We start from the raw sequence: 24,050 nt of genomic DNA, 5'->3' as shown, positions 1-24,050 counted from the left end.
TTGAGTTGGCAATCGTTGGCATTGATCCTAAGTACTTTTTAGGGGTTTCTACAATATTTGTTGAGGGTTTGGAAAAAAAGGTTTGGCAACCCTGCTATCCAGCGTCCTTTGTCTCTGGTACTCGCTTGTCACCTGTGATGTGTGAATTGTGTTTATGTTTTAAAATAACTATTGCCAAAATCTAAATTTGAATTTAATAGAAGATAACTATTGATTGGGATATACAACGCTTAACAAAATATTCATATTTTTTTGTTATTACATGATCCATAAATAAACAAAAATATGCTTGGCTATTCCAGCGCTGGGATCCCGGATAAGTCATGGCAACCTTCAGTGGCAGTACTCGAAACAACGTGAGTATAAATTTCAATTTTATATAAGTAAGAGGTTATATTTTTATGCTATCACTATCATTATTCCTACTGTTATCTATACTAATAGTCGGAGCCTCTTGGAGCCGGCTAACCGCCTGTGGGCTTGCCCTTAGATAAGAGACGATGCTAACTTAGAACTTCTTTTAAATTTTAAGTACGTATGAAATTGTTCAAATCGGGGATTTTTTTAATCTGGTAAAGTATAAAGTATGGCTGTATTCTGGTAAAAGTTTATGGCATAGGCAGAATTGATACCAATAAGTCTGAATGTTTTATCTTTGATAATTGTAAGTGTACAAAATACTGAATAGTTTTGGGTAAAAGTTTACTTCACATAAAGTTGCACTATACACTTTTAAATCAAAAAGCTTTACATATTACAGAAAATTGTATAATTCAGATTTTCATTACAGTAAAGAACCTTCATATTGGCCAAACAGTATACAAAGTTGTTAGTATTATTAATTATATTCCTATTTGCAATACTATAGCAACTACTAGCAACTCCGTCTGGGTGAAATGTTTTCTGGGATAAAAGTCCTGCTTTATATTTTCCTGGGGTAGAGTAGCCGATAGCACCTCGGAATAATACAGTCTATTAGTGGAATCCAATTCTAAATTGGTCCAGTATTTTTTAAGATTAGTGCATTTAAACAAAAAATCTCTTCAAATTTATAAATTAGTTTACATTTGTAAAATGTGAACTGGTTATAGATGTGATAAACTCGGAATAAGTAACATAATGGTTTGGGAAAAAATTAGGTCTCATTTTGAACTGCTATTCCTGTGTACAGTGTACAAAGAGTTTAAATATACATGTAATTTTATTCATGCTCTGTTTTCCAGAATGGGCAGCATGGTAGTAGAAATGTATTGGAAGCACTCTCCGCTCACATGCAGAAACTTTATGGAACTAGTTCGCAGGGGCTATTACAACAATACAAGATTTCACAAAGTTATACGAGATTTTATGATACAGGGTGGTGACCCAACCGGAACGGGGAAAGGAGGGCAATCTATCTATGGTCCACACTTTGATGATGAAATTACATCAGAATTGAAGCACAGTGGAGCAGGAATCTTGTCCATGGCGAATGCCGGCCCTAATACAAATGGCTCTCAATTTTTCATCACTTTGGCACCGACACAGTGGTTGGATGGCAAGCACACTATTTTTGGTCGTGTACAACATGGCATGTCTGTTGTAAAGAGAATAGGTTTAGTGGAATGTGACAAGGATGATTGTCCTGTAGACGATATACGAATTGATAGGGCTTACATCCCAAAGTGAATATTTAATAATATTCCATAATCTATAAAAAATTTACAGTTAAGGTAATCAGTGCAAAGAAGCCTAACCTAAGTTTTTGTTTTATAAATTAGCTTTCATACATTAGTATTTTCATGACATAACAGGATTAACTTGCATATTTTACAATTTTTATCTTACCTGGGCATAATGCAATGCTGACCTAAACTAGTTCCGTTTTTGTTTAGTCTCAGGGTTAAGCCCGTTTTGCCAGAATGCCTTGAGAGCTTAAATATTTGAAAAATATTGATAATATAGGGTACATTTTTTTGTATTTACTAATAGAGAAATTCATTAGCTTTAGCATTATTGTGTAGTAATTGTACATACTATTTGCCTTTATCATGTTCAAACCAGAGTATTTTGCCATGCAAAAGAGTTATGTCATCTGTAAATATTTGGGGAGAATTAATAGTTCTCTTACATAATTCCAATTGTATTGTATTTGAATCAAAATTCAACCAATTGTTTTTCCATAATGAGACGCGAAAAAATATTAATTTATAAAGCAATGTGACTAAAATGCATTGTAAAGTTAGTTACATGCATTGTAAAGGCTGAAGTGTTTTTTATGGAAAATTGAGTATTTTTAGTCCATCCTAACCCCCTTTATCATAAACATTATTTATCTAAGGACGGAGCATTGCTGTGAAAACCAATCTGTTTCTCAGCTTTATTTATCTGACATTTTGCTGTTTGTTCAGGTTTGTTAATCTGACACCCAATTAGATTAAAGTTGTATCTCAATATTAGCCAATCACATCGCCCCTATGTCTACGCACTGCGAAGGCTGCCATGCCGTCAACACTGAGAAACAGACTTGTGATAGATTTATAGATGAATAACATTTATGAATTAGGGCGATAATATTTTGTCTAACATAAATAATTGTCATAGCTCTTCACAAATATATTGTGTAATAAATAATAAACAATTGAATATGCAATTTCGGAAAGGGCATATCTCATAAATATAATACATATCTAGATTTATATCGAGAAATGTAAACATGATAACAAATAACACCAAAAAATTTGTAATATTTGATTGCTAATTGAACCCAAAAATAAATTTTAATTTTTGACACAGCTTTAGAAAATTTTAATTTTTTTACTTTTAAATTTTCGGCTATGTGCTCTTTTCGAAATAGCATATTTAATTGAATTCTTTGTTTCCGTTAACAAACGATTTCAGACTAAGTCTAATGTTTATACACTTGTTCGACAAGGGAACTATTACAAAATCGTAAAAGTGTACCACATAAACAATGCATAATGTTTATAAAATAAAGCTACTGAGTAATAAGTAATCTCATTTTTCATTTGCTTTCCAAAATTTGAACCATAATGTTACATAAAGTTTAAGATCAGACAGATAAAATAATTGTTATAAAATAATTGTCAGGATTAAATGGAATCAATGGTGTGTATTTACATTTTAATGATATTACAACACGTTTTACATGAAAATATATTATGTGCACTGTTTTTGTGCCACACCCAGTTGCAAGACAATGTTATTCCATATCACAAGTGGTCACGATAGAAGTATTGATTTCACATTTTGAAAATGCTCTGTACTTTTACATAAAAAATACATTATAATTTAATTTATCATTTTATAATAAAATTCACATCATTTTCTATATTAAAAATATTTTACTTTAACATGTAACTTGGATTTTACCGCGATTTTAAGATATTTATTTTTTCCGGAGTTTCCAAAGCTGCAGCTTACATGATCCTTTCATATACCATGGTTGTAAGAAGTTAACATTTATGTAGATGCAATGTATGTTTAAGGATTATTAATCCTCTTTCATTAGCTCTACATATCAAGATTGTAAGGTTCAAATAGCACAGTATGATTGTTATTGCAAATGGGAAATACATCCTCCCAAATTGTGTATTCCTAATGTAAATTGACATTCTACTGATATCATTATAATATATGTTCCCACCAAAAACAAAATGAAATGAGAGCCAAGTTCAAAAGTATGTGAACTTGCAAAGGCTTTCATATAATTCGTATATTCGAACTAGGCAAGTCAGACCTTAGGCTTCAATATAATATCCTAAGATAAAAGAAGAAATGCTATTTTAAGTTATACTTAAAATATTTTATGTTATAAATAAATTCCATTGAACTTGGCCCCCATTTGGATCTCACTTTTGTTGTTGAAGTCAACAAGGCATTATGGAACTACTTTTCATTTATGTTTTTGATGGGATATCGGATCAGTACTTTTTGTATAGACAGTCTGTCATAAATTTTCATTCTTACATTACAGGCACTATGAGTAAGTGTTCCTTATATAATTAAAGTACTTAATTGAAGAATTATGGTAAAATGATAAACAATTACTAGTTTCTGATTCATGTCTTTGTATCCATCGAATTACCCTTTGATTTACCATATTACTTTGTAGGTCATCGGTCAAAGATAAAAATATAATTTTTTGGATGTTAACATCTAAATAACTGTTAAGGTGTGTAAGTAAGTACTCATATGAAATTTGGAGCACATACGTATCTCGCAAATCTTAATATATGAGGCAAATTTAAAATGTCTTAAGGGAAATAGTTTTTGAGTTATGAAGAGTCGAAAGTGGTTAAATGGTTCGGGTAATATTACACGCGGTCCTGCTCGCCATTCTGTTACCTTTAAATTGGCTGGACATGCTACCGCGAATCTAGAAAACATGCAAAGGACAGAACCTAAGAACTAAGAAGTTAGAATTGAAAAAAGGGTGTAACATTGCTAGGTACCTTTTGCGTATATTATTCTATATCATATTATTATTCTCTACTTATCAAAAATAATTAAAATGTAATATATGGAAACCTAGTAATACACAAAATGCAGATACATGTGTACTACATGCTGATACACCTCTTTCCCATTGAGGTAGGCCATGGAGTACGGATTGCCACTGCACGTTTCGGGCATACTTATCTCGTTTCCTCCACGTTCATCAATGTTCTCGTGCATTCCCGCCGAATCAGGGTATTTTTGACTTGGCCTTTACTCAGAATTTTTTTTTAAAAAATATACGTAAAATAATAAAAAAAATGGAAGAAAGGTAATGTTGTTGGACGAATTACACAAAAAGAACAAAGAGATTAAATAAAGACATTAGAGAGAATTTAAGAGAATTTATAATGCTGTACTTAGTAAGTATGATGGTATTAAAATTTACATTCTTTGTAATTTTTTCCTGTGGTTTTATGTTAAGTTTTTTGTTACCCACAAAAAAAAGGTTACTTCCTTCTGGAGCTATAAGTAGGGAAATATCTAAAGTAAGTACATACCTTTAACAAATTTCAATGAAAAATCATTTTTATAAATGCTCTTTAACTCTGTAGAAGTAATACTCATAATTTTCTTTTGTGTTTTTGTATTTATTTCTATAATTTAAAGTTTTTTTATAATGTACTTACAATATATTATGTAGTTGTAATTTAAAATTTTCGAGCGACTAACACCAGAGACCAATAAACTAGACTAACACCTTATTTCTCCCCGTGATCATGAAAGCTGCAAAGTGTTGGCAACGTCGGGAGAAAATAATAATATAAATAACCGCGATATAATCCGTAAAAGATGAGAACCATTATCGTTGCCTGCCCCACAGACGCGTTGATGAATACAGTGTACGCAGCATTCAATAATGCCGGCGTTACACATAGCAAAAATATTTGAACACTTATTTGAAATCATGTTTGGACACGGGTATTTGCGTATTTGTGCAAAGTTTGTTTAAATGTTTGTGTATTTGCCATTCGGTATCAAAGTTATCGAAATTTTTGAAGGAGAACCCACTATATAGAAACCTAAAAGTAAAACCCAAAAATATTGAAATTTCGTCAGTGTCTCACTGTCTGTAACTGTGTTCAAATGTGTGGGAAAGTCTTTGTTCAAATATGTGTCTGTGTGTGGCACCGGCATAATGGGAGCAATACCGCCCTGCCACAGCAAGTGGACACGAGCCATAGCCGTGCATGTGATACCAAGCGTATGAACATATTGTGTGGTCACACTGTGGCCTGTCGTAATTTTTTTGCTAATAGCAACATTGTACGTTTTGAAGCAGTTACGACAAACTGTAATTTGCTAAAATTCCTAACTTATGTGCTGATTTAATTATTGCATTGATTCAAATTATTAAAATTTTATCAAGTGACATGTAATCCCTTGCAATATTAAGTGTACTGTTCATCCTTACTCTCGTTACGGGACCTCCCTCCAAGCGTTACTCTGACACTTTTCAGAGACGCCATGTTTGTCACGTTTTTGCCAGTGGTGAATATATTTAGGGAAAACTTCAATTTCTATTAACTTCGCAACATATATTTATCATCCAGTGAAATATATTACATCCACAATGAATACAGTTTTCTCAAGAAACAAGGAAAAGCGGCCCCGGTCATCCACAAGCGAATCGAACAATGTAAGTTTGTAACGAATTCCCGCTCTCTGATACGATGTCGGCAAAATTGCGTTTATTACGCGCCCTCACGCGTTGTTATATTATTTTTAAACTTATGCTGCAAAGAGCGATTGATATATAATTATGCATTTCATTTGTAAGAAATAAACATAAAAATGGTTAAATATTGAAGTACATTTAGCTGTTGCGATTTTTTTGCCTTGTCAAAGTCCATACCCTAATCATTTGGTAGCGGCAGCTACACTTAATTGGAAAGATGCCCATGAAATATTATTTGGCAGTTATTACAGCAGAAGTATACAAAAAGTTTATAGCTCTATGAACAGCATTCATATTTTACCTGGAGTTCTAGTCATGGGGCACCAACTTATTATGTATTTGCGCAATTCACTTCTGCATGTGTTATTTACCAGACATATTTTATTTATAAAATGCTTGCCAGTGGTAGTTAATGATTTTATCTCATAATAAAGATTAATTTAATCTTAAGACACATGCAAACACTGGTTAGAAAGAGCCATCAATTAAAAATTACTCTCGGGATATATTAGAGTTGTAGAAAGTGACCAATTTCTAAGATAATTAGGGTAAATCCTCAGATTTTTCAAGTCAACGTAAAATATGCTTACCCATAATGGTAATATCCAAAAATGTTCTGATAGAATTTTTAAATTCTAACCTTTACCACCATTCTTTATTTAAAAGAATATAAATCTTAGGTTTTTAACCTGGTATTGTCAAGTAGAAATACTTTCCGTGTGGAAAAACATATGCCAAAGTGATACTCATGTTGGTTAGGTTAGGTTGGAATTAACATCACTAATGCTAGTAATTTAAATATTAAACATAAATCTCCTTTGAGGTTACAATATTTTGTTTTAGTTTTGTCACAAAAAGTACTATGGCGCACCATACAACCTTGAGTGATAGGTAATAAAAAACAACATCCAAGAAATAAATGCATTGTTTAAGTTGTAAAAGTAATGTTTACCCACCATTGTTGTAAAGCTTAGCAGCATGAACCGATCTGTAATAGTAAGTCAGAAAATTATTTGTGCATAATATTCTTACATTTTTCAGCTTGGTAAATGTTAAATAAACTAGAAGCTAAGATTTACCAATATTTAGGTTTTGATGATAGTATTGTAATACATATTTCATGTGAAGAAGGAAAATGTGTTTTAAGTGCGAGCAATGATGGGACAAAACCACAGCATAACATTTTAATTGAATCTTATAAAGAATTTTCTGAGAATTAGGAATATTTTATTATTTATAATAATATGATTGTTTAGTTCACTTATCAACATCACAACAGCCTCTTAATTCCTTAACAATCTATTAAGGTTTTTAAGTATCCCACTATGCCCTGATGAGTGAAGTATCTTCAATAACCAGGCAATGAATTTATTTACCGGTTATAGAGGTTTGTTAAGTCAGATGATTATAAACATCAAAATATACACTCTCAATGTTTTGTAAAATATTTACAATTGAATTGTATAATTAAATAAAATAGAAAAATAGTTATTATGACCTATGGTTTTGAATAATATGACGCCTTCAATGTTAGCAGAAGATTTTTTTTATTTATAAAACAAATTAGCAAAGGCATTTTAAAATAGCAAAACTTCAAATATTTTTGAAAATTCAATAAATCACTTAAAAGAAGTTAATGTCCTGGTAATTTATGACATGTGCATCTATTATGTTCCAATTTCGAACATATCCATAATAATAATACATCCATTGGTGACATTTTGATTTGAACATTTTAAATTATGAGTGGATGGTTGGTTGGTTTAGTAATGGACAGATACATTACTATCATGGGGTATGCAATATTTTAACATTAGCATTAATTTTAATGCCCAATTAACTACCACTTGTTCATTAAGAAATTGGTGAACTAAGTGTTAAATATACATAACAAATTCTCTAATATCAGATACCTACACTTTATTTGTACATCATAAACAAGTGTTCATTTTGTTTTATATTTTTTTTCTTATAACTATTATCAACTGCAAAAATTTTTTTGCACAAAGTAATGTGAGATGGCAATGAGCATTGATTCATTGAAAAAAAATATCAAGGTGTTTTTTACACTTTTGTTTATAAACATTTTAGTATTAAATTTATTTTAATATTAATCAAGAGTTGCTTATTTAAAATTAAATGAGTAGTAAATTAAAAAAAAAAACCTTTAGTTGCAAGCAAACTGTCAAAATCTTCTAAGGTAGTTTTTTAAAGTTTATTTTAAGCAAATGTTTGCATAATATTTGGTCACCATAGTAGATTATTAGCTACTTCTATACCTACTTTAATGTAACAGAACTTAGTAATTTAGGCATGTTTATCAAGTTGACTTCCTAAAACTGGTAATTCTTTATTGTTGCAAAAATATATTATTCTATTTTAATTTTATTCAACATTATCATATTATCCAATAAATGTTTTACACATTATTTAGATATATACTCACTCATACTATGAAGAGGTATGGCATCACAGTTATAATAGGAGTACATATTAAAATTACTGTGATTTTAAGGGCAAATAAAAATTACAAAGCTAAAACAGTTATTAATAAGTCCGCTATGGAAATACAAATTAACAACAAAAATATTTTAAATGTTTGGTTTACATAGGTGAAATGCATTAAATGAGCAGCTTTCATTTAAAACAAAAGATGTTTAAAACTATAAATTATGGCATAACTAGCATGTTGTTTGGCCATGCTAGAAAACTGGGGAGATGCTTTGAATGCCATAAGACTAACTTTTTATAGCAGTTTTTGTGGGCCTAAAGTGGTAATAAAGGTAACTCTAATGGGTTGGATATTTTTGTGTAACATGAATACAAGCATGGGGTGAATTCTCAACTAGTAGACATAATATATCTAAGATAATGTGTCGAAAATATTAGTGCTGGAAATATAAATATTAAAATTCCTGTTGCATGTCTGGAATTGATCAGGTAAGCTGTATATGTTACAATAACAGCCCAGAATTAATTTGATCTGAATTGAACTGTGCAGAAGCATATTGCCTTTATTCTGTACTAGCTTTTGCCTGCAACTCAGACTGTGTGAAAATGTTTTTCTGGGGTAAAGCCCCACTTTATATATTCCCAAGATATATATAGCTCATAGCATTCAGGAGTGAATGTAGCTTTCTATTAGGGAAAACAATTTCAAAATCGGTTTAGTAGTTGTTGAGATTAACATGTTTAAAAAACAAATTCTTCAGATTTGCTATATTAGTATACATGCACGGTGATTCAGCTATGCGCGCCGCGACGTGTCTCTAATGTTTGTTCAATTTCAAAGTAAAGGCATAGGAGACGATTTAATACTGTCTATACTGTCTAAGCTTAACAAGCTTATACAACCACAAGCCCAACAATACAAACCTTGAATAAACAGTTGATGGTGTTTTTCTGAACATTTTATAGTGGCGATTGAAAAATTTGTATATATGTTAAGGCAATCTGCGAATAACTTGTGTTTTAAATTTTGCAAAAGGTTTAAATATTTGAATAAATATTTGTCTGATGTATTTTTTATTTTTTTTATACAATTGAAGGACCAGTAAGTCTCTCAAATGATAAGCATCATCATTGCCCAAGAATTTTGAATTACATAGCCATCGCACTGTCCTTGTCATCTTAAGATATTACATGTTAATTATATATATTTCATAGTCACTAACTCAAAAAGGGGTTTTTGGTTTAATGTTTTTAGGTGGTTTAATTTTTGTTAAAAGGTTTTTATTTTTTAGTTTTTTGTGTTAGCAGAAATAGACTCAGTGCAGTAGGTATATTGCGCACGAGGGTACGACTATCTCGCTGAGGTGTTACATCTCTCTCTACCCCTGAAAAGAGAAAAGGGCGTGTTTCTATGTATGTATATCTCAAAACTCAATCATTTATGCTACAAAGGACTGAGTTTTGAGGTAACAAACACTAAGAAAATAATTTTATATGTTTTGAATTGAGAATCTCCTCTTTTTTTGAAGCCAGTTTAAAAATAGTTATGTAAATTTTCGATTAGTATTCATTGCTATAATAGACATAAAATTAAGTAGTATGGGAATTTTGACATAATGTCTCTGATTATAGAATTTAAAAACGGGTGAAAAACATTGGCAGGTACCTATACATACCTACAGCATACATTGCGAGGTTAGATTACTTAGAGATATCAGTAGACAATGAGTAATAGATTGAAATGATTGTTGACAAACATTACTACTATGAAAATATCAAAAACAAATTGATTGTGGGAATGCAGCTGATATAATTGAATGTAAACATAAGTATTTTTTGGGTATAAGAAGAGAATATAAATCACATTGGGGGTCTGTGCAGAAATAAAACCAATTTTTATTTGAGTGATTATTTTTATTCATATTCATAAATTATTAGTAAATTATCCAAAATTGAGGTGGTGGACATAAAATGTTATGCTATTGGCTTTTGAATGTTTAAGGTGACATTATTTAATTTTCTTTTAGTTTTTTTGTCCACTATCAATATAGATGAAAAAATACAAATAAAAGACATAAAAAAAACAAATAAACATTGCAGAAAACAATTTATGTAATGTATAAACACAAACATTTCAACTTTCCGAGAGTAATAATACTGGATCGATTTTTTTTATTTATTTTGTTATTAATTGTTTGTTTGATCTCCTATTTTATTATTAAATGTACCAAATAGGTTAATAATGAAACATTTTTTGAACTTCACATTTTTTGCTGTCTAGTTCACATGAAATGCCCTTAATGTGTACTTCATTTCCTAAAATTTAAGTTCTATTTTTTTTTTAAAGCCAAGTTTGGTACCGACCCTCTCGATTGTTTCTATAAAAATAATGCAGTGTTCATTATGTGTCCAATTTAGCAGATAGAAAAATCAATATAAGTATTATAATTTATTTGTAATAAAGTAAAAAAAAAATAAAAACCTTGATAACTTCTCTCAGGACTATAAGCTGTTAGAAATGTTTGGTTTTAATTTGGTAAAGTAGATTTCTTTGAGTTAATGCAACTGGAAATCTTTTGCCGATAAATAATTATAAAATGTGTTAGCTGAATGCGTTACACTGATGTTTCATTCTGATTAAACAAACTTAATGTCTATCGTGTTTCTAAAACTATCGAGGTCAATTTACCATTGCATATAATAAATATTTTATATTTAACAGAAAAGGAATAAGGACAATTTTATTTTATTTTTATTAATTTTTTTAGTTGCAATGGAATAGGCGTTTAGTCTTCCATCTCATTCTATCATTTTCTGTTATCTGTACAACATTTCAGCTAATTGTCGAATGTTTCTGGTATTGAAATGTTTCTTGTGACATAATAATATTGTGTAGTAGCTTTACTTTTTTAATGAAACAAGAAATTTTATATTTAAGCTGTAATGATGTAATGAAAGACTAAGCATAAGCACATTGCAGTAAAAAAAAAATGTATTGCGTAATAGTAGATCATAATGAGATTTCTTTTTATTTCAGTCATTTGTGAAGAATGTAACATCAAGAGTGTCAGGTTTGTTGCCAGCCACTATCACAAAATGGTTCAGTAGCCCCAGCTCCTCCAATGCCAATGGTTCAGCTCCAGCTGCAGATATCACAGACTCATCCACTGAAGACGAAGCTACAGAAAGTCCAGTCTCATCACAACCACCAGCTAAGCGTATGCGCTATAGCACACCAGGAAAACTTAATCGCTTTGGTTCTACAGATGTGAGTTCCACAACCAAGTATAATCTAAATTAGCTCTAAATAATATATTAAAGGTCATTAGTATAATGGCAGCTTTATTGTTTGTTTTACAGGGAAATTCTATCCCCAGAAGTGTGGAGTCTAAAGAAACCCCCAACCTACCTTACAATACTGTGCAATCGCCACCAGGAAGGAACACATTTAGACGTGAAACTAACTTTGTGTCTACTCCAATACGGGTGAATGAAGAGTCCGTAGTTGAGAAGAGTGACAAGGACGCTCCACTTTTCAAGACTCAACACACCATTTCTGTTATTGGACCAACAGTAGCAACAAAAAGAAAATCACTTTTTGAGGCATTGAGTACTAGTGACTCTCTAAAGGGTAAGAAAACATATTTATTTTTCAGGCTTGATTGTATTGAAACAATTTTATGTTATTGTATATATTCTATTAAACTAAGGTTATAGGCTAGTTTATTTCAACTATTTTTTTTTATCTTAGTCATTTGTGTATTATTCCAGCAAAACCCTCATTAAATACATCGAGAGATTCAAACCAACCAAGCTTTAAACCTGCTTTATTAGGCTCACCATTTTACCATGGTCGAACTATGTACGGTGGTGCTGCTTCGTCATACATAAATCAACCAAATATTAAGCAACGAAAGGTAGCCTATGTCAATGAGTCAAACACCAGTGACACTGCTACTATGAGTCATTCCACAAGGAGGATCATGGACTTGTTAGAAAATTATTCCTCACCATTGACAGAGGCAAAAAGGATACCAAAATATGTCAGAACACCAAGAAACGAGAGTGTGACTGTTAATCCAGAAAATTCACAAAATAATACAAATAACTGTAAGTAGTTAAATGATCTGTTCTTTGGGTTTTTTTAATTTTTTCAGTAGACATGTTAGGAGTTAAGAAGAGATTTGCACTGTACCCAACTTTACTATAATTATTAACATACAATACTATTTGAACTTCAATTAATTCATCATAAATATTTGTTATCATATTTTATAATCCTTTTTATGGTTAGTATTTTTTTATGTCTTTATGTGCTCTGCGATTTATCATGCATAGAAGTATTTAAAAAACAACTCTAAAATTGTAACATGAATATATTAAAAACTACACTGAAAAAAAAATCATGGAAAAAATATTTGGATAAATTACAATAATATATTATGGTCACTTAGGATTAAGAAAAAGTTATTACAATTATATAGGGTGCACACTGCAAATTAAGTCTTAGTAAACATGTAAATGTAAACAATAACAGAGGCGAACATTATTATATGCACATACAATAACTGCAATAATATTTTAGCATACAAAATGCAAGAACTACATATACCTGGTATTGCATCAATTTTGCGAATGAAGCAAAAATCTCGCCTTATGGATACAACCAGTGCTGCAAGACAGCTTATAGCTTCATACAGCAGTGCCACTGAATACAATCCCTATCCTTCATCACCCAACAATATACGAAAGTAAGTTTTTAAACTACTGTAATAAATTATTGATGTTTATTGTCCTGAATCTTTCACTTTTTTGTACTTTTTGCTTCACAGGGAGAATACTAGCAAAGATACAAATAGCAATTTAACTACAAAAGTAAAGGCAAGGGTGACTAGACAATTAAGAGGAGACAATGTTAATGAATCACCACCACCACCAGTTCAGCTGCCAAATGTTGTGTTACAAATTGACAACTTGCCTAAATTTACATTGGACAAACCTTTAACACCAGCTTTCACAGTTGCTGATAGCAGTACTGTTACTACAACTACCCCTTCAAAGATGACTGCAACCACCACAGTCATATCATCTGTATTCTCAATACCCTATTACATAACAATGAGTCCTACAAGCACAATTTCAAGTAAGCCTGGAATTACCTGTAATAATAGACCATTCATATTTTCTCTTCCTGTAAAAGTATCTTCTGAAACAGCAGAGAATTGCGAGACTCCCCCTAGATTTTCATTTGGCTACCCTGATCACAGCATAGACAGGCCAAATGTAGATGATAAGAAACTTGATTCTTCTGTTGTTGTAGGTTCTGTGAAAGAAACTGCAAAATCAGTGGACAACCCAAAAGATTGGAAATGTTCGGAATGTTGTATATCAAATAAACCGAATACTGACACATGTGTATGCTGTGGTAATAAAAAAGAGAAATCGCCTGTTGAGAAACAGGAAAAATGTGTCATTTGCAAACTAGCCAACAGTCAGCCACATGTAAATAAATGTGTCAACTGTGACAAAGCACAATCAAAAGTTTCAGACTACAAGCCTATGAAACCTGCTAGTACATCACAGTGGAAATGTAGCGAGTGTTGGGTCGGTAACGATAATCAAGCGATAAAGTGTGTGTGTTGTGGGGCAAACAAAATAGACACATCTGCAAATACTGTTGCTACAAAATCTGAAACCAGTGATGATATTTGGAAATGTTTTATTTGTTGGATCACAAACAAGAATAATGAGGATAATTGTACATGTTGTGGCACCAGCCGTAATTTTGCTAGTTTTAGTAAATCTCCTAAATGTTCTGTGTGTAAACTGGCTGACCGACAACCAAATAATAATAAATGTGTGAATTGCGAGAAGATTCAACCAAATATGACAGGTAAGTCTGGACCTTCAGACAAATCACAATGGAAATGTCAGGAATGTTGGGTTAGCAATGAAGAAAGTGCAGAGAAATGTGTGTGCTGTGGGGCAAATAATCCTAAGAAAGTTGCCACTGATGCCACAAAAGAGAAAAGCACACCCCCAATCAGCTTCAATAATAATAGTAATGGTGATTGGAAATGTGATGAATGTTGGATCACAAACAAAGGGAGCACTGATAAATGTGATGCTTGTGGTGGTCCCAAACCAGGTACCAAACCTAGCAGTTCTGCACAAGGATTTCGTCTGATTGCACCTTCCCCATTAAAACCATCAGATGATGTATTTAAAAATATTGCTAAGTCGCAGAAGGGTAGTAAGTGGGAATGTTCTAGTTGTTTAGTCAAGAATGATGATGATAAAACAATATGTGTCTGTTGCGGCGCAGATAGAGAATATAAGATGCAGGGTGTTGGAATAAAATCATTCAATTTTGGACAAAATACTACTAATACATTTAAATTTGGTATAAATGCCAACTTTCAAAATACTAATGCAACTAAAATGGAGCATACTACTATTGCAGAAGATGTAGTAGTTGTTGAATGTGAAACAAATAATAATGTTTTGGATAAAACTCCTACATTCACATTTACTTTACCAGCAAAAAAGTCGGATGATTCTACAAAAGTTACCAAAGAAAATAAAATTGAAGCCCCAAAAATTAACTTTAATTTTGGAATACCAAAACAAACTAATGAACTTGCTGCAACAAATAAACCATCCGAACCTAATAAAGCTTTAGAAGATAAAAAGGTTGTACAAGAGGTGTCCAAAGTTGAGCCAATTTCAAGTGTGCCAACTCCAGCCGCAACTGCAGCAAAACCATTACCAACATTATTCACACCACCGACTTCCAGCACAGCAACGCCGTCTCCAGTCGTTTTAGCTTTACTGGGTTCAGATAAAGATGTTTTATCGAGCCCAAATACGACGCAAGCTGTTGCAGCTACTGCCCAAGTAACACAGGCTGAAAATAAATTTGGATTCTCAGTTGGGGGATTGAAACCGAGTATGAATATATTTAACGCTCCGGCTTCTACCACTAGTTCCGCCGTTGCTGCTAGTACGCCATCATTATTTACGTCGCCTGTGCGGACTACAGCTAGCGCCACGACAACAATGCCGACGATGTCTCTTTTCCAAAAACCTGAGAGTAGTACTACATCCACAGTAACAATGTTTTCGAATAAGGACCCTGTTACAACTACAACAATATCATTGTTTCAAAAGAGTGAGACTGTAGCTAGTAATGCTGGTACCGCTTCTTTCTTTAGTTTCGGTACTAATACTCAAACAACTACACAGCCAGCTGCTGAGAAGCCTAAATTCAGCTTTACTTTTGGAGGTAATAAAACTGAGACACCTACAGTTTTTAAGCCTTCATTTGGATCTTTAAGTGATAGTAGCAGTGGCACAAACAAATTTGCCTTGCCTGCTCCGAATTTGTTAAGTGGCGGCAATGGATTGTCTGGGAGTCCTATGGGTGGTCCAAATGGCTTATCAACAGGGAATGCCCTCACTGGGAATGTTCCTTCACCTGGTAATATGATAGGTGCCACTAATGAATTGTCGGCAAATCCATTATCTGGAGCAAGTGGTTTGCAAAGTACCAGCGCCATGTCGCGGAATATATTCGGTGCGCCAGTAGTAAAAGAAAACATGTGGCCATCTAATAATAACAACAACAACAACAATAACAGTGCTTCTACTAACATATTTGTTTCAAACACGGGCGGTCCAAGCATGCTTCAGAAGCCCGCAACATTCACTTTTGGGTCGTCATCGCCGTTCAATACCAATAATTCAACCCCCACGTTTGGAGCCAATCCACAGCCAGTACAGAATATATTTGGAATTTCAAATCAGAACAACGCCCCCCAGCCTTCGCTATTTGCCACACCAACGCCAAGCCAGGCGGCACCGACAGTATTCGGTTCCCCAGCTCAGCCCAGTAACCCTGCTCCTGCAATGGGCATCTTCGGAACTCCCAATGCTGCCGCCACACCAACTTTCGGCGTGCTCAACCAGCAAATACCATCATTCGAGACTCCATCACTGACGCCTACACCTGGAACTGCGTTTAATTTTGGTTCTCCTCAACCGTCAGCGGTGTTTGGATTTGGGCAGGTAATAAATTGTCCCTTATTATAAATACATAATATTATGCAATTTGAATAAGTTGCTCAAGGGTGTTTGTTTGCCGCAGCAGCAGCAGCAACAGCAACAGCCGCAACAGCCGCAGCAAAGCGGCGTGTACAATTTTGGCGCGACGGGCGCCGCGCCGCAGGTGCAGTTCAACATGGGCAGCTCACCCAACCCGGCGCAGCGGCGCGTCAGGAAGGCTGTCCGCAGGAATCCGCCGCGATGAAACAAGGCCCCTGGCACGCGCAAATTTCAATGGACTTAATACCGCGCCCCGTAAGTGTCCTACTAATAGTTTAACTGACATGTATGTTATGTAAACCGGTAAGGATGCACATATGAATACGTGCACTTGTTTGCAGGAGCAAGTGCATCCTTTATGGTGGCTATTGTTTAGTGAATAACTTTGTAGGCATATTCAATCATACTCTTGATTATATTTCGAGTGGTAGTTTAGCGTGCATTATTTTAAATATTATATTTTCCTATTTATACACTACTAGGGCTTTTTTACACTATTAATTATATAATTTATTGAAAATAATACACGCTTAAACATTTAAATTATTTTGGATGTGATCATATTCATGGAAATTCCTTGTGATTGTAACATATTTTTTTACCTAGGCATATGCAGTAATTGTTTATATGTCAATGTTTTTTTTATTAGTCGCCTACTTTATCATACCTATTATATTGTTATTATAAAATGTTATCCAATAATCTTAGACTATTTTTTCACTACAAATTATAAAATCAGTTAAAAATTATTAAAATTATGTCTAAAATATTAGTTCCATTAAGAACTTGTTTGATGCAATGTTTATACCTTAATATAGAGCAATATCAAGTTGTGTTAGTGATTTCTGAACTATAATGCCTTTTAGAACTCGGCGGTTATATTTATCTATAGACTTATCCTTGCTGCCTTCAGGTATTGTCCTGATAAGATTACTTCATATAAATGTATGTATGTAGTCGATGCAAGCACAGTGTAGGAATAACCATAGCATCTTAGGTGTTAGGTGTTCTTAGGCTATAAAGAAATAAACAAGTCTTTAAAATATATCTAGAAATACAGGTTCCTGCAAATATAAATTTGTAGTGGGAATATGAGCAACTGTTGCACAAATTAGAGAATCGTTTCTTTTTGTTATTAATATTTATTATATATATGCTCTTGTGAAATCGCAAAATATCTGAATATATGCGACATAGACGGTCATATCTTTTAATCGCGTTGACTTTAATTTTTCATAGTTAAAAGGGACCTTAGACTGAAGTATTTTATATAAATTTCAACTTGGTACCTGTACGCGTTACTGAAATATGGGTCTGGACACAAGTCGGGAGAGAAACAAATGGGTAGACAGACGGACAACAAAGTGAACATATAAGAATTCCTTTTGAGGTACGGGAACCCTCAAAACTAGTAAAACAATTCGGTATGTTTCTCATGTTTGACCTTAAAAAATATAACAAATGTAGCACAACTTCTCTTACTCCCGCATAAGCAAAAGTATTTGAGGTTTAAATAATCTGTAACTGAACTATACTAACAATAAGTCAACTAATATTGTTTATGCGAATGATTATGAAAATGTTTGGATGTTTTTTAAAAGGAAACGTAAAAATTGCGAAACGTATTTGGATGAAATTTGGCACATGGATCATATAGGCTACTATTTATCCCAGTAACATAATCCCGTAAGAAATATTACATTTTTTTATCATATTTTTCAAACAACAGTCGCAGGCGTCGTACAGAGTGGCGCACTGCTCGATACAGTGATTTAGGGCCTTTGTAGCGAGGGAAACTTTTGCCGCGAGTAATAATCTAATTATTTCTTATATTTGCAGTTATTATTTATCTACACACTTGATAACATTGCCGAATTTTATAACTTTATGAAGAAAATGCCACCACCCTCCAGTTTATGATTGTATTCAAATGTTGTTTTTAACAATCGTATGAGCTATCCCAAAGAAATTAATACCATGTAGATATTGCGCAGTTCTCATGTTTATTTGTAAGGCCTAGCCGTTAGAAATATCAATGGATCTCGATCTGGAATGCGCAAACTGTAAGTTCCGGTTATAATTAATTATTCCCGATGTCGATATATTTTTTTCGTTGTGTCATCATAAGTCTATGGATATTCCCGACAGAATGACAGACTGAATTTGATTCGTAGGTGTGTGGTATACACAGCACTGTAATGTGATTTTTATTGAAGTATGTTTTTTTTCTGTTTAAATGCTTATGATTAAACTCGTTATTTGCCGATTAGGTCTAATACCATTTTGTTAGATGATCATTCCGTTGCCACTTGTAGGAACTAAACTGAAAAAGGAAGCTGGTCTTTCCAAAAATATAAACAGCATATTTTTCATAGTGAATATTTATTTTAAACTATGTACTTATATTTGAACTGTCATGAATTGTGGTCGAAGTTTGGCATAGACGCGGTATAATTGAGGATTTCTAGTCCTCAATCGTTGCCTATTTTTTTTTTGTGCGAAATAACCGATTGTCGAGTTTTAAAAGCATGTTTCGTATTATTTTAGTTGCCGTAACCAAGTTTGTATTTGTTTAGTATGAATAAGTTTTTATACGACTAGTTGTATTATTACGGAGGTAAGATGTCGCTTTCAATAGTAGTTATATTATAGGAACACTTGATTAGAAACACTATACGATTGCTTGGTAATGAAATTATAATTTGACACAGTATAATATTATAAACATAATTAAGTATGTAGTCATATACCAAGTCACATTTACTGAGAGAATATATTCGTTTAATAGGCATAAATTAATGTCAGATTAAATGTTTAGTAATATTATGCCATCAGCTTCAGGAGTTCTCCGAATTTTGGTGTATTTTAAAAAAAATTATTAATTTTTTGGCGTTTAAATATGCAGCTTATTTATACTTTTAATTTTTGTAAACTATAGTAGTGTATAATTTGATATTGATGTATAATAATATACTGTAAATCACTATACAATATATTTGTTTTGTCCAAAACATTATTTAACATTAATAACTGGTAATAGACCAAATTAAGTTTATAATTAAGGGTTGTTGCTAATGTGGCTTTATTTGTGTGTAACTGCAGTTGTATATTTGTTTAAACTAATGGATAGGAATTATTAGATGAATTAAATTATTCTATTCGAACAGTGTTAGATGAATGGATGAATGATTTCTGGAATCTTTGTTTAATAAACATGGTAAAATAGTCTAAATTACCAAAAAATGAGGACATATTGATGTTACATTTATTTCCAACCATATTTGTTCATTCAGACATCGCTGGCTCACTATAACAGGGTTATACTAGGTTACATTGTTATATTTTTTGACACAAATTGAATTATATGTATTAAATTATTCTATATCATTTTCAGTAAAAAAATAATCAATAATCCCAAAAGATGAATATTGGGGGGTTACAATGAATTCAAATTTTTACCAACATGACAATTCTAAATAACTTTTTTTTATATAAATAACATTATTCCTTATAATGGTTAGCCAGTGATACGTCAACTGTATTTATAAACCGTAGAGAGTAGCAACCCTAGCCGATAGATATGTTGCCGACAAGTATACTGTCGCGTCCAAGTTTATAGTGTTTCCTATGTCTGATACGATATCATTAACTATCTACCTTAAAGTCGATATAGAGCTGAGGTAGAGTTTATATGGCTATTGATTCTAACCTTGTAAGCATAATTATTATTTAAGAGTATAATAAGCATAGGTGTACGTGTTCAGTAAAGACCCTTCAACAGCTGTATGCCGTGTAATTCGACGTGGGTTTGCGAGCGTGTGGCAGCACGAGCGGAGAGTTTGAATTTTGTTTGTAAGTAATGAATAATAATTGATGAATGTCGTAATTGAATAATTTTAACTCCTTAAGCAATGGATAGGAATTTTCGCTTTTCAATTAGCAATATGAATTCTGTATATAGTTTAATATTACACGCCGTGTTGTGTGGTCGCATTTGGACTCTAGCATTACTTATGGTTTATTTTTTTATTAGTGAAACGCGAGAAGCGGACGGCTCCAAATGCGTACTTCACATAGTCATTATGTAATGTAAAAAATATTGTATTTAACTGTATTAGCAGTGGACATTACAATAAACGATTAATTGAATATTGGGGAGCAAATTTAAAAAAATGTATACACAAAATGTGTCGTGATATTATGTAAAATGTTGATAATGGATTGAAATTAATGATCGTTGAATTATAAAAATGGCTTTAGATTTGTTCCTCAATTAAAACGGCCATGAAATTTTTTTTTTTTATAATTTCCTCTAACTTGGTAGTATATTAATTCTAAAAATGGATAAAATACGATTTACGTACAGTATATAATGTTAAAATGAGTTCATGGGCTGAGGTATGACAGCCCCGATAGTTCTACCTTCCTTACTAATAAACACGTGCCTGTGACCTTGTCCTAAGATGCCGCAGCTCACGTCCTTGACGCTGTATCGGCCGACACCGGGCCACACCACCACGCGCTGGTATCCGGGCGGTTTGTCGTACGAGCTGTTGAACCCGCGCTTATTCTGTTTGAACACCTTCGGCTTGTCCACGTTGAGGTGCGCCGGGCCCGGCTCCTCCGCTCTCCGAAGGCACATCACCAGGTCCACGAGGGCGTTCCTTCCTCGGTACGGAAGGTTCCTGCCAGTTTTGTTCATAACTCCTAAGCGGGATTTCTTGTACGTCTCAAAGCTACCGGGCAATGCGTTTGGCCACGTCGCTGCTGCGCACCTAAGCGATGTGTTAAAATGATTTTTTATCGTGCTCCCATCTCGTTTGCCGGTAAATAAATCATAAGGACCTCGCAAAGACACTACTTTCTTTGATTTATTTTCGATGGCTTCGTGATCAGTAATTTTATAACGGTCAGGTGCGAGCGACCACTTCGGTGCGGTGTCTTTGAATCTACATGGTTCTTCTCTGTCGAATGTTGGGCGCGACGAGTGCGGCCCGTACGGGGCTTTGAAAGGTACCGCCTTATAATAAGTGCCTGGACCAGGTATGTTGTTCCTTGTAGGTTTTGATCGAGTTGTTCTGCCGAACCCTACGTTTTTGCATGCTGGCTCGTACCTGGTAGGATCTGGCACTGTATGCCAAGCGGGCCCGAGTAAAGTATTGCGCCATTGTCTGTATTCGAGAACTCTTTGGTTTCTGTATCCCAAGTTCTTGGACCACGCTTCTAGTTCAGCTTTATACATCCACGGTTGTTTCACTACATTTTTGTTGACTTCAAATACTTTATGCATGGATATGGGGGTGTAGCGGCACGGGTCGCAACCATCCGACCGCGTTACGAAGAAACCGCTCGGGTCCAATCCAGGGTGTGACGTTGGTCGGACGAATCTTTTGACGTTCGAGCCAAACGGGGCGTTTTGCTTAAATGTTACCATGTTGTTTCACAAAATATTAAAAATAAAATACGGAATTTTCACAAATGTGTTGCCTTATACGTCAGTTTTTGATGGTTGCATTTTTTTTTAAATGTTAACGAACCATGACTATTGTTTACGGATGTAGGTTTCAGTTAGTGTGTTAAAAATAATAGCGAATGGATTTTTCCATCTTAAAAAATTACTCAGCCGCATATCGAAGTCAGGATGTAAAGCTGTTGGTACAGCTCTTTATCTCCTGTAACGTCGCATTGCCGTCTCCCGAATTATGAGAGTACAGACTAGACGTTGTACCTATTTATTACGCACACACTTGTGCACAATGATTTCGCTTGCGTGCCTAGTTGATCTTCGCTGAGATTGGCCGCCGTGGCTTAAAATCGATTAAGAGCGATTCATTCACTAACGATTGGAACGATTTTGTTCCTTGCATTTTTGTTGTCAAGTTTAAGTTTTCGAACAAATAATACACTGGGCATTTTATTAACAAGTGGCTTCCGCGTTATCTCCTGTAATAGTTCCATAGCTGAAACGTATACTGACGGGGATACCGTGACAGAGTACCTACTTCGAAAAACGAAATCCGACATCGATTTTTTTTAATTGTGATATAATACTGAAGGACCGTCATGATAATAGTAAATTATTTAACAGGAACAACTGAGTAGGTATTATAAGATATAGTCGCTGGAGACGCCGAAAAATTGGGTGAAATTTGCTATCGCATATATCGTCATGTACCACAATATTCGAATATAATTTTATTTATATGTACACTTTTACGGTTAAATAATCTTTTGTGTGTACTTTATTATTGTGGTAGATATTCTATACCAACTTTTTATTAGCTGCAGTATACGAACTTCGTTGCTTCTCATCGATGTTCGGGATAGCTTCCCGGGTATAATAGTGAACGTAAAATTTCCTGTTAGCTTCCGAGCCGTGGCAACGTTTGTAAACGATTGTGAACTATTTGTATACTTCTAATTTTTTTATTTAATGTATGATGTCAATTTGAACAGAAATTAAAAATTGTTGATAATATTAAACATAATACAAAATGTTTTACAATTCAAAATAATCCATCGTTATTAAACTTGAAATTTCGATATTGACTTCAAATATCTTTTTAAATATAACCTGATTTTTTATATACAATGTTGATATGACTATATTTTATGTAAAAAATGAGCGCGAAACAAAACTTGTCAATCGCTTACCATATTCACCGCAGTTGTTAAAGTTGAAAACATAAGTATCATAAACTAAAATTTATCAGTTTCCTCTTTACTGGGCCAAAGTGGTATTCTAATATAACAAAGTTCTTTGGCGCGGTTACGCACTATTAGATTAGATGCATAATTTTATAAAACATCATAAAATTGTATATTTATGGAACATTATCTGTGCAAAAACCAGAGCCTACGTTATATTTTTAAAATATTAAATAACCCATAGGTGAGATCCACATGTGTCAGTCTATCCTATTATGGAACCTATTAACTAGTTGCAATGGATATTGTAATTAAGGCAATTAATATGCTTATAAGTTATACTAGTAGTTCGCGAGCGATCATGTCGACGCTACATATGATATAGTTATACTAATGCGTCCAATGACTTACACCTAGGTAATAATTGCGCGGCAGCGGTTAAATTAGCGTGCATTGTATAATCACCCGGACATCTAATACGTCACCTAATGGTTCAATCCGGGAATACAATATATTCACGAAAGCACTGTTTATATTAAACGTAATAATAAAACCTAATAGGTTGATTTTTCGGCAAGCAGTTGACGGGTATTGGAAAACGGAAACTATATATATGCTCATTTTTATTTTGTCTGATCTTTTTTGCTTTAATATCCGAACATGCTACTGAAAA

At 33.4% G+C, this 24,050-nt stretch overlaps 3 protein-coding genes across 5 annotated transcripts; 2 read left to right on the top strand and 1 right to left on the bottom strand.

The window, feature by feature from the left end:
- Nucleotides 1-108: 108 nt before the first annotated feature.
- LOC115445610 (peptidyl-prolyl cis-trans isomerase-like 1) lies at nucleotides 109-2,995 on the top strand. Its single transcript, XM_030171938.2, has 2 exons — nucleotides 109-356; nucleotides 1,224-2,995. Exons 1-2 carry the CDS (start codon nucleotides 286-288, stop codon nucleotides 1,666-1,668), a joined length of 516 nt encoding a protein of 171 aa, XP_030027798.1. The 5' UTR covers nucleotides 109-285; the 3' UTR covers nucleotides 1,669-2,995.
- A 2,741-nt stretch (nucleotides 2,996-5,736) lies between these two features.
- On the top strand, nucleotides 5,737-21,019 carry LOC115445611 (nuclear pore complex protein Nup153). Of its 3 annotated transcripts, XM_030171939.2 has the most exons (8): nucleotides 5,738-6,136; nucleotides 11,664-11,894; nucleotides 11,987-12,257; nucleotides 12,398-12,736; nucleotides 13,212-13,377; nucleotides 13,459-13,769; nucleotides 13,947-16,693; nucleotides 16,773-21,019. In XM_030171939.2, the coding sequence occupies exons 1-8, from the start codon at nucleotides 6,071-6,073 to the stop codon at nucleotides 16,932-16,934; spliced, it is 4,293 nt and encodes a 1,430-aa protein (XP_030027799.2). In that variant the 5' UTR covers nucleotides 5,738-6,070; the 3' UTR covers nucleotides 16,935-21,019. The 3 variants fall into 3 exon arrangements, with proteins under 3 accessions (XP_037300079.1, XP_037300078.1, XP_030027799.2); XM_037444182.1 differs by having other exon boundaries at nucleotides 5,737-6,136; nucleotides 13,459-16,693; nucleotides 16,776-21,019; XM_037444181.1 differs by having other exon boundaries at nucleotides 5,737-6,136; nucleotides 13,459-16,693.
- LOC115445612 lies at nucleotides 21,017-22,163 on the bottom strand. The gene has a single exon (XM_030171941.2). The coding sequence runs from the start codon at nucleotides 22,161-22,163 to the stop codon at nucleotides 21,105-21,107; it is 1,059 nt and encodes a 352-aa protein (XP_030027801.2). The 3' UTR covers nucleotides 21,017-21,104.
- Nucleotides 22,164-24,050: the final 1,887 nt, after the last annotated feature.

This window comes from Manduca sexta, chromosome 27, assembly GCF_014839805.1.
Source record: "Manduca sexta isolate Smith_Timp_Sample1 chromosome 27, JHU_Msex_v1.0, whole genome shotgun sequence".
NCBI classification, from domain to species: domain Eukaryota; kingdom Metazoa; phylum Arthropoda; class Insecta; order Lepidoptera; family Sphingidae; genus Manduca; species Manduca sexta.
This window is presented reverse-complemented; position numbering and strand designations above follow the sequence as displayed.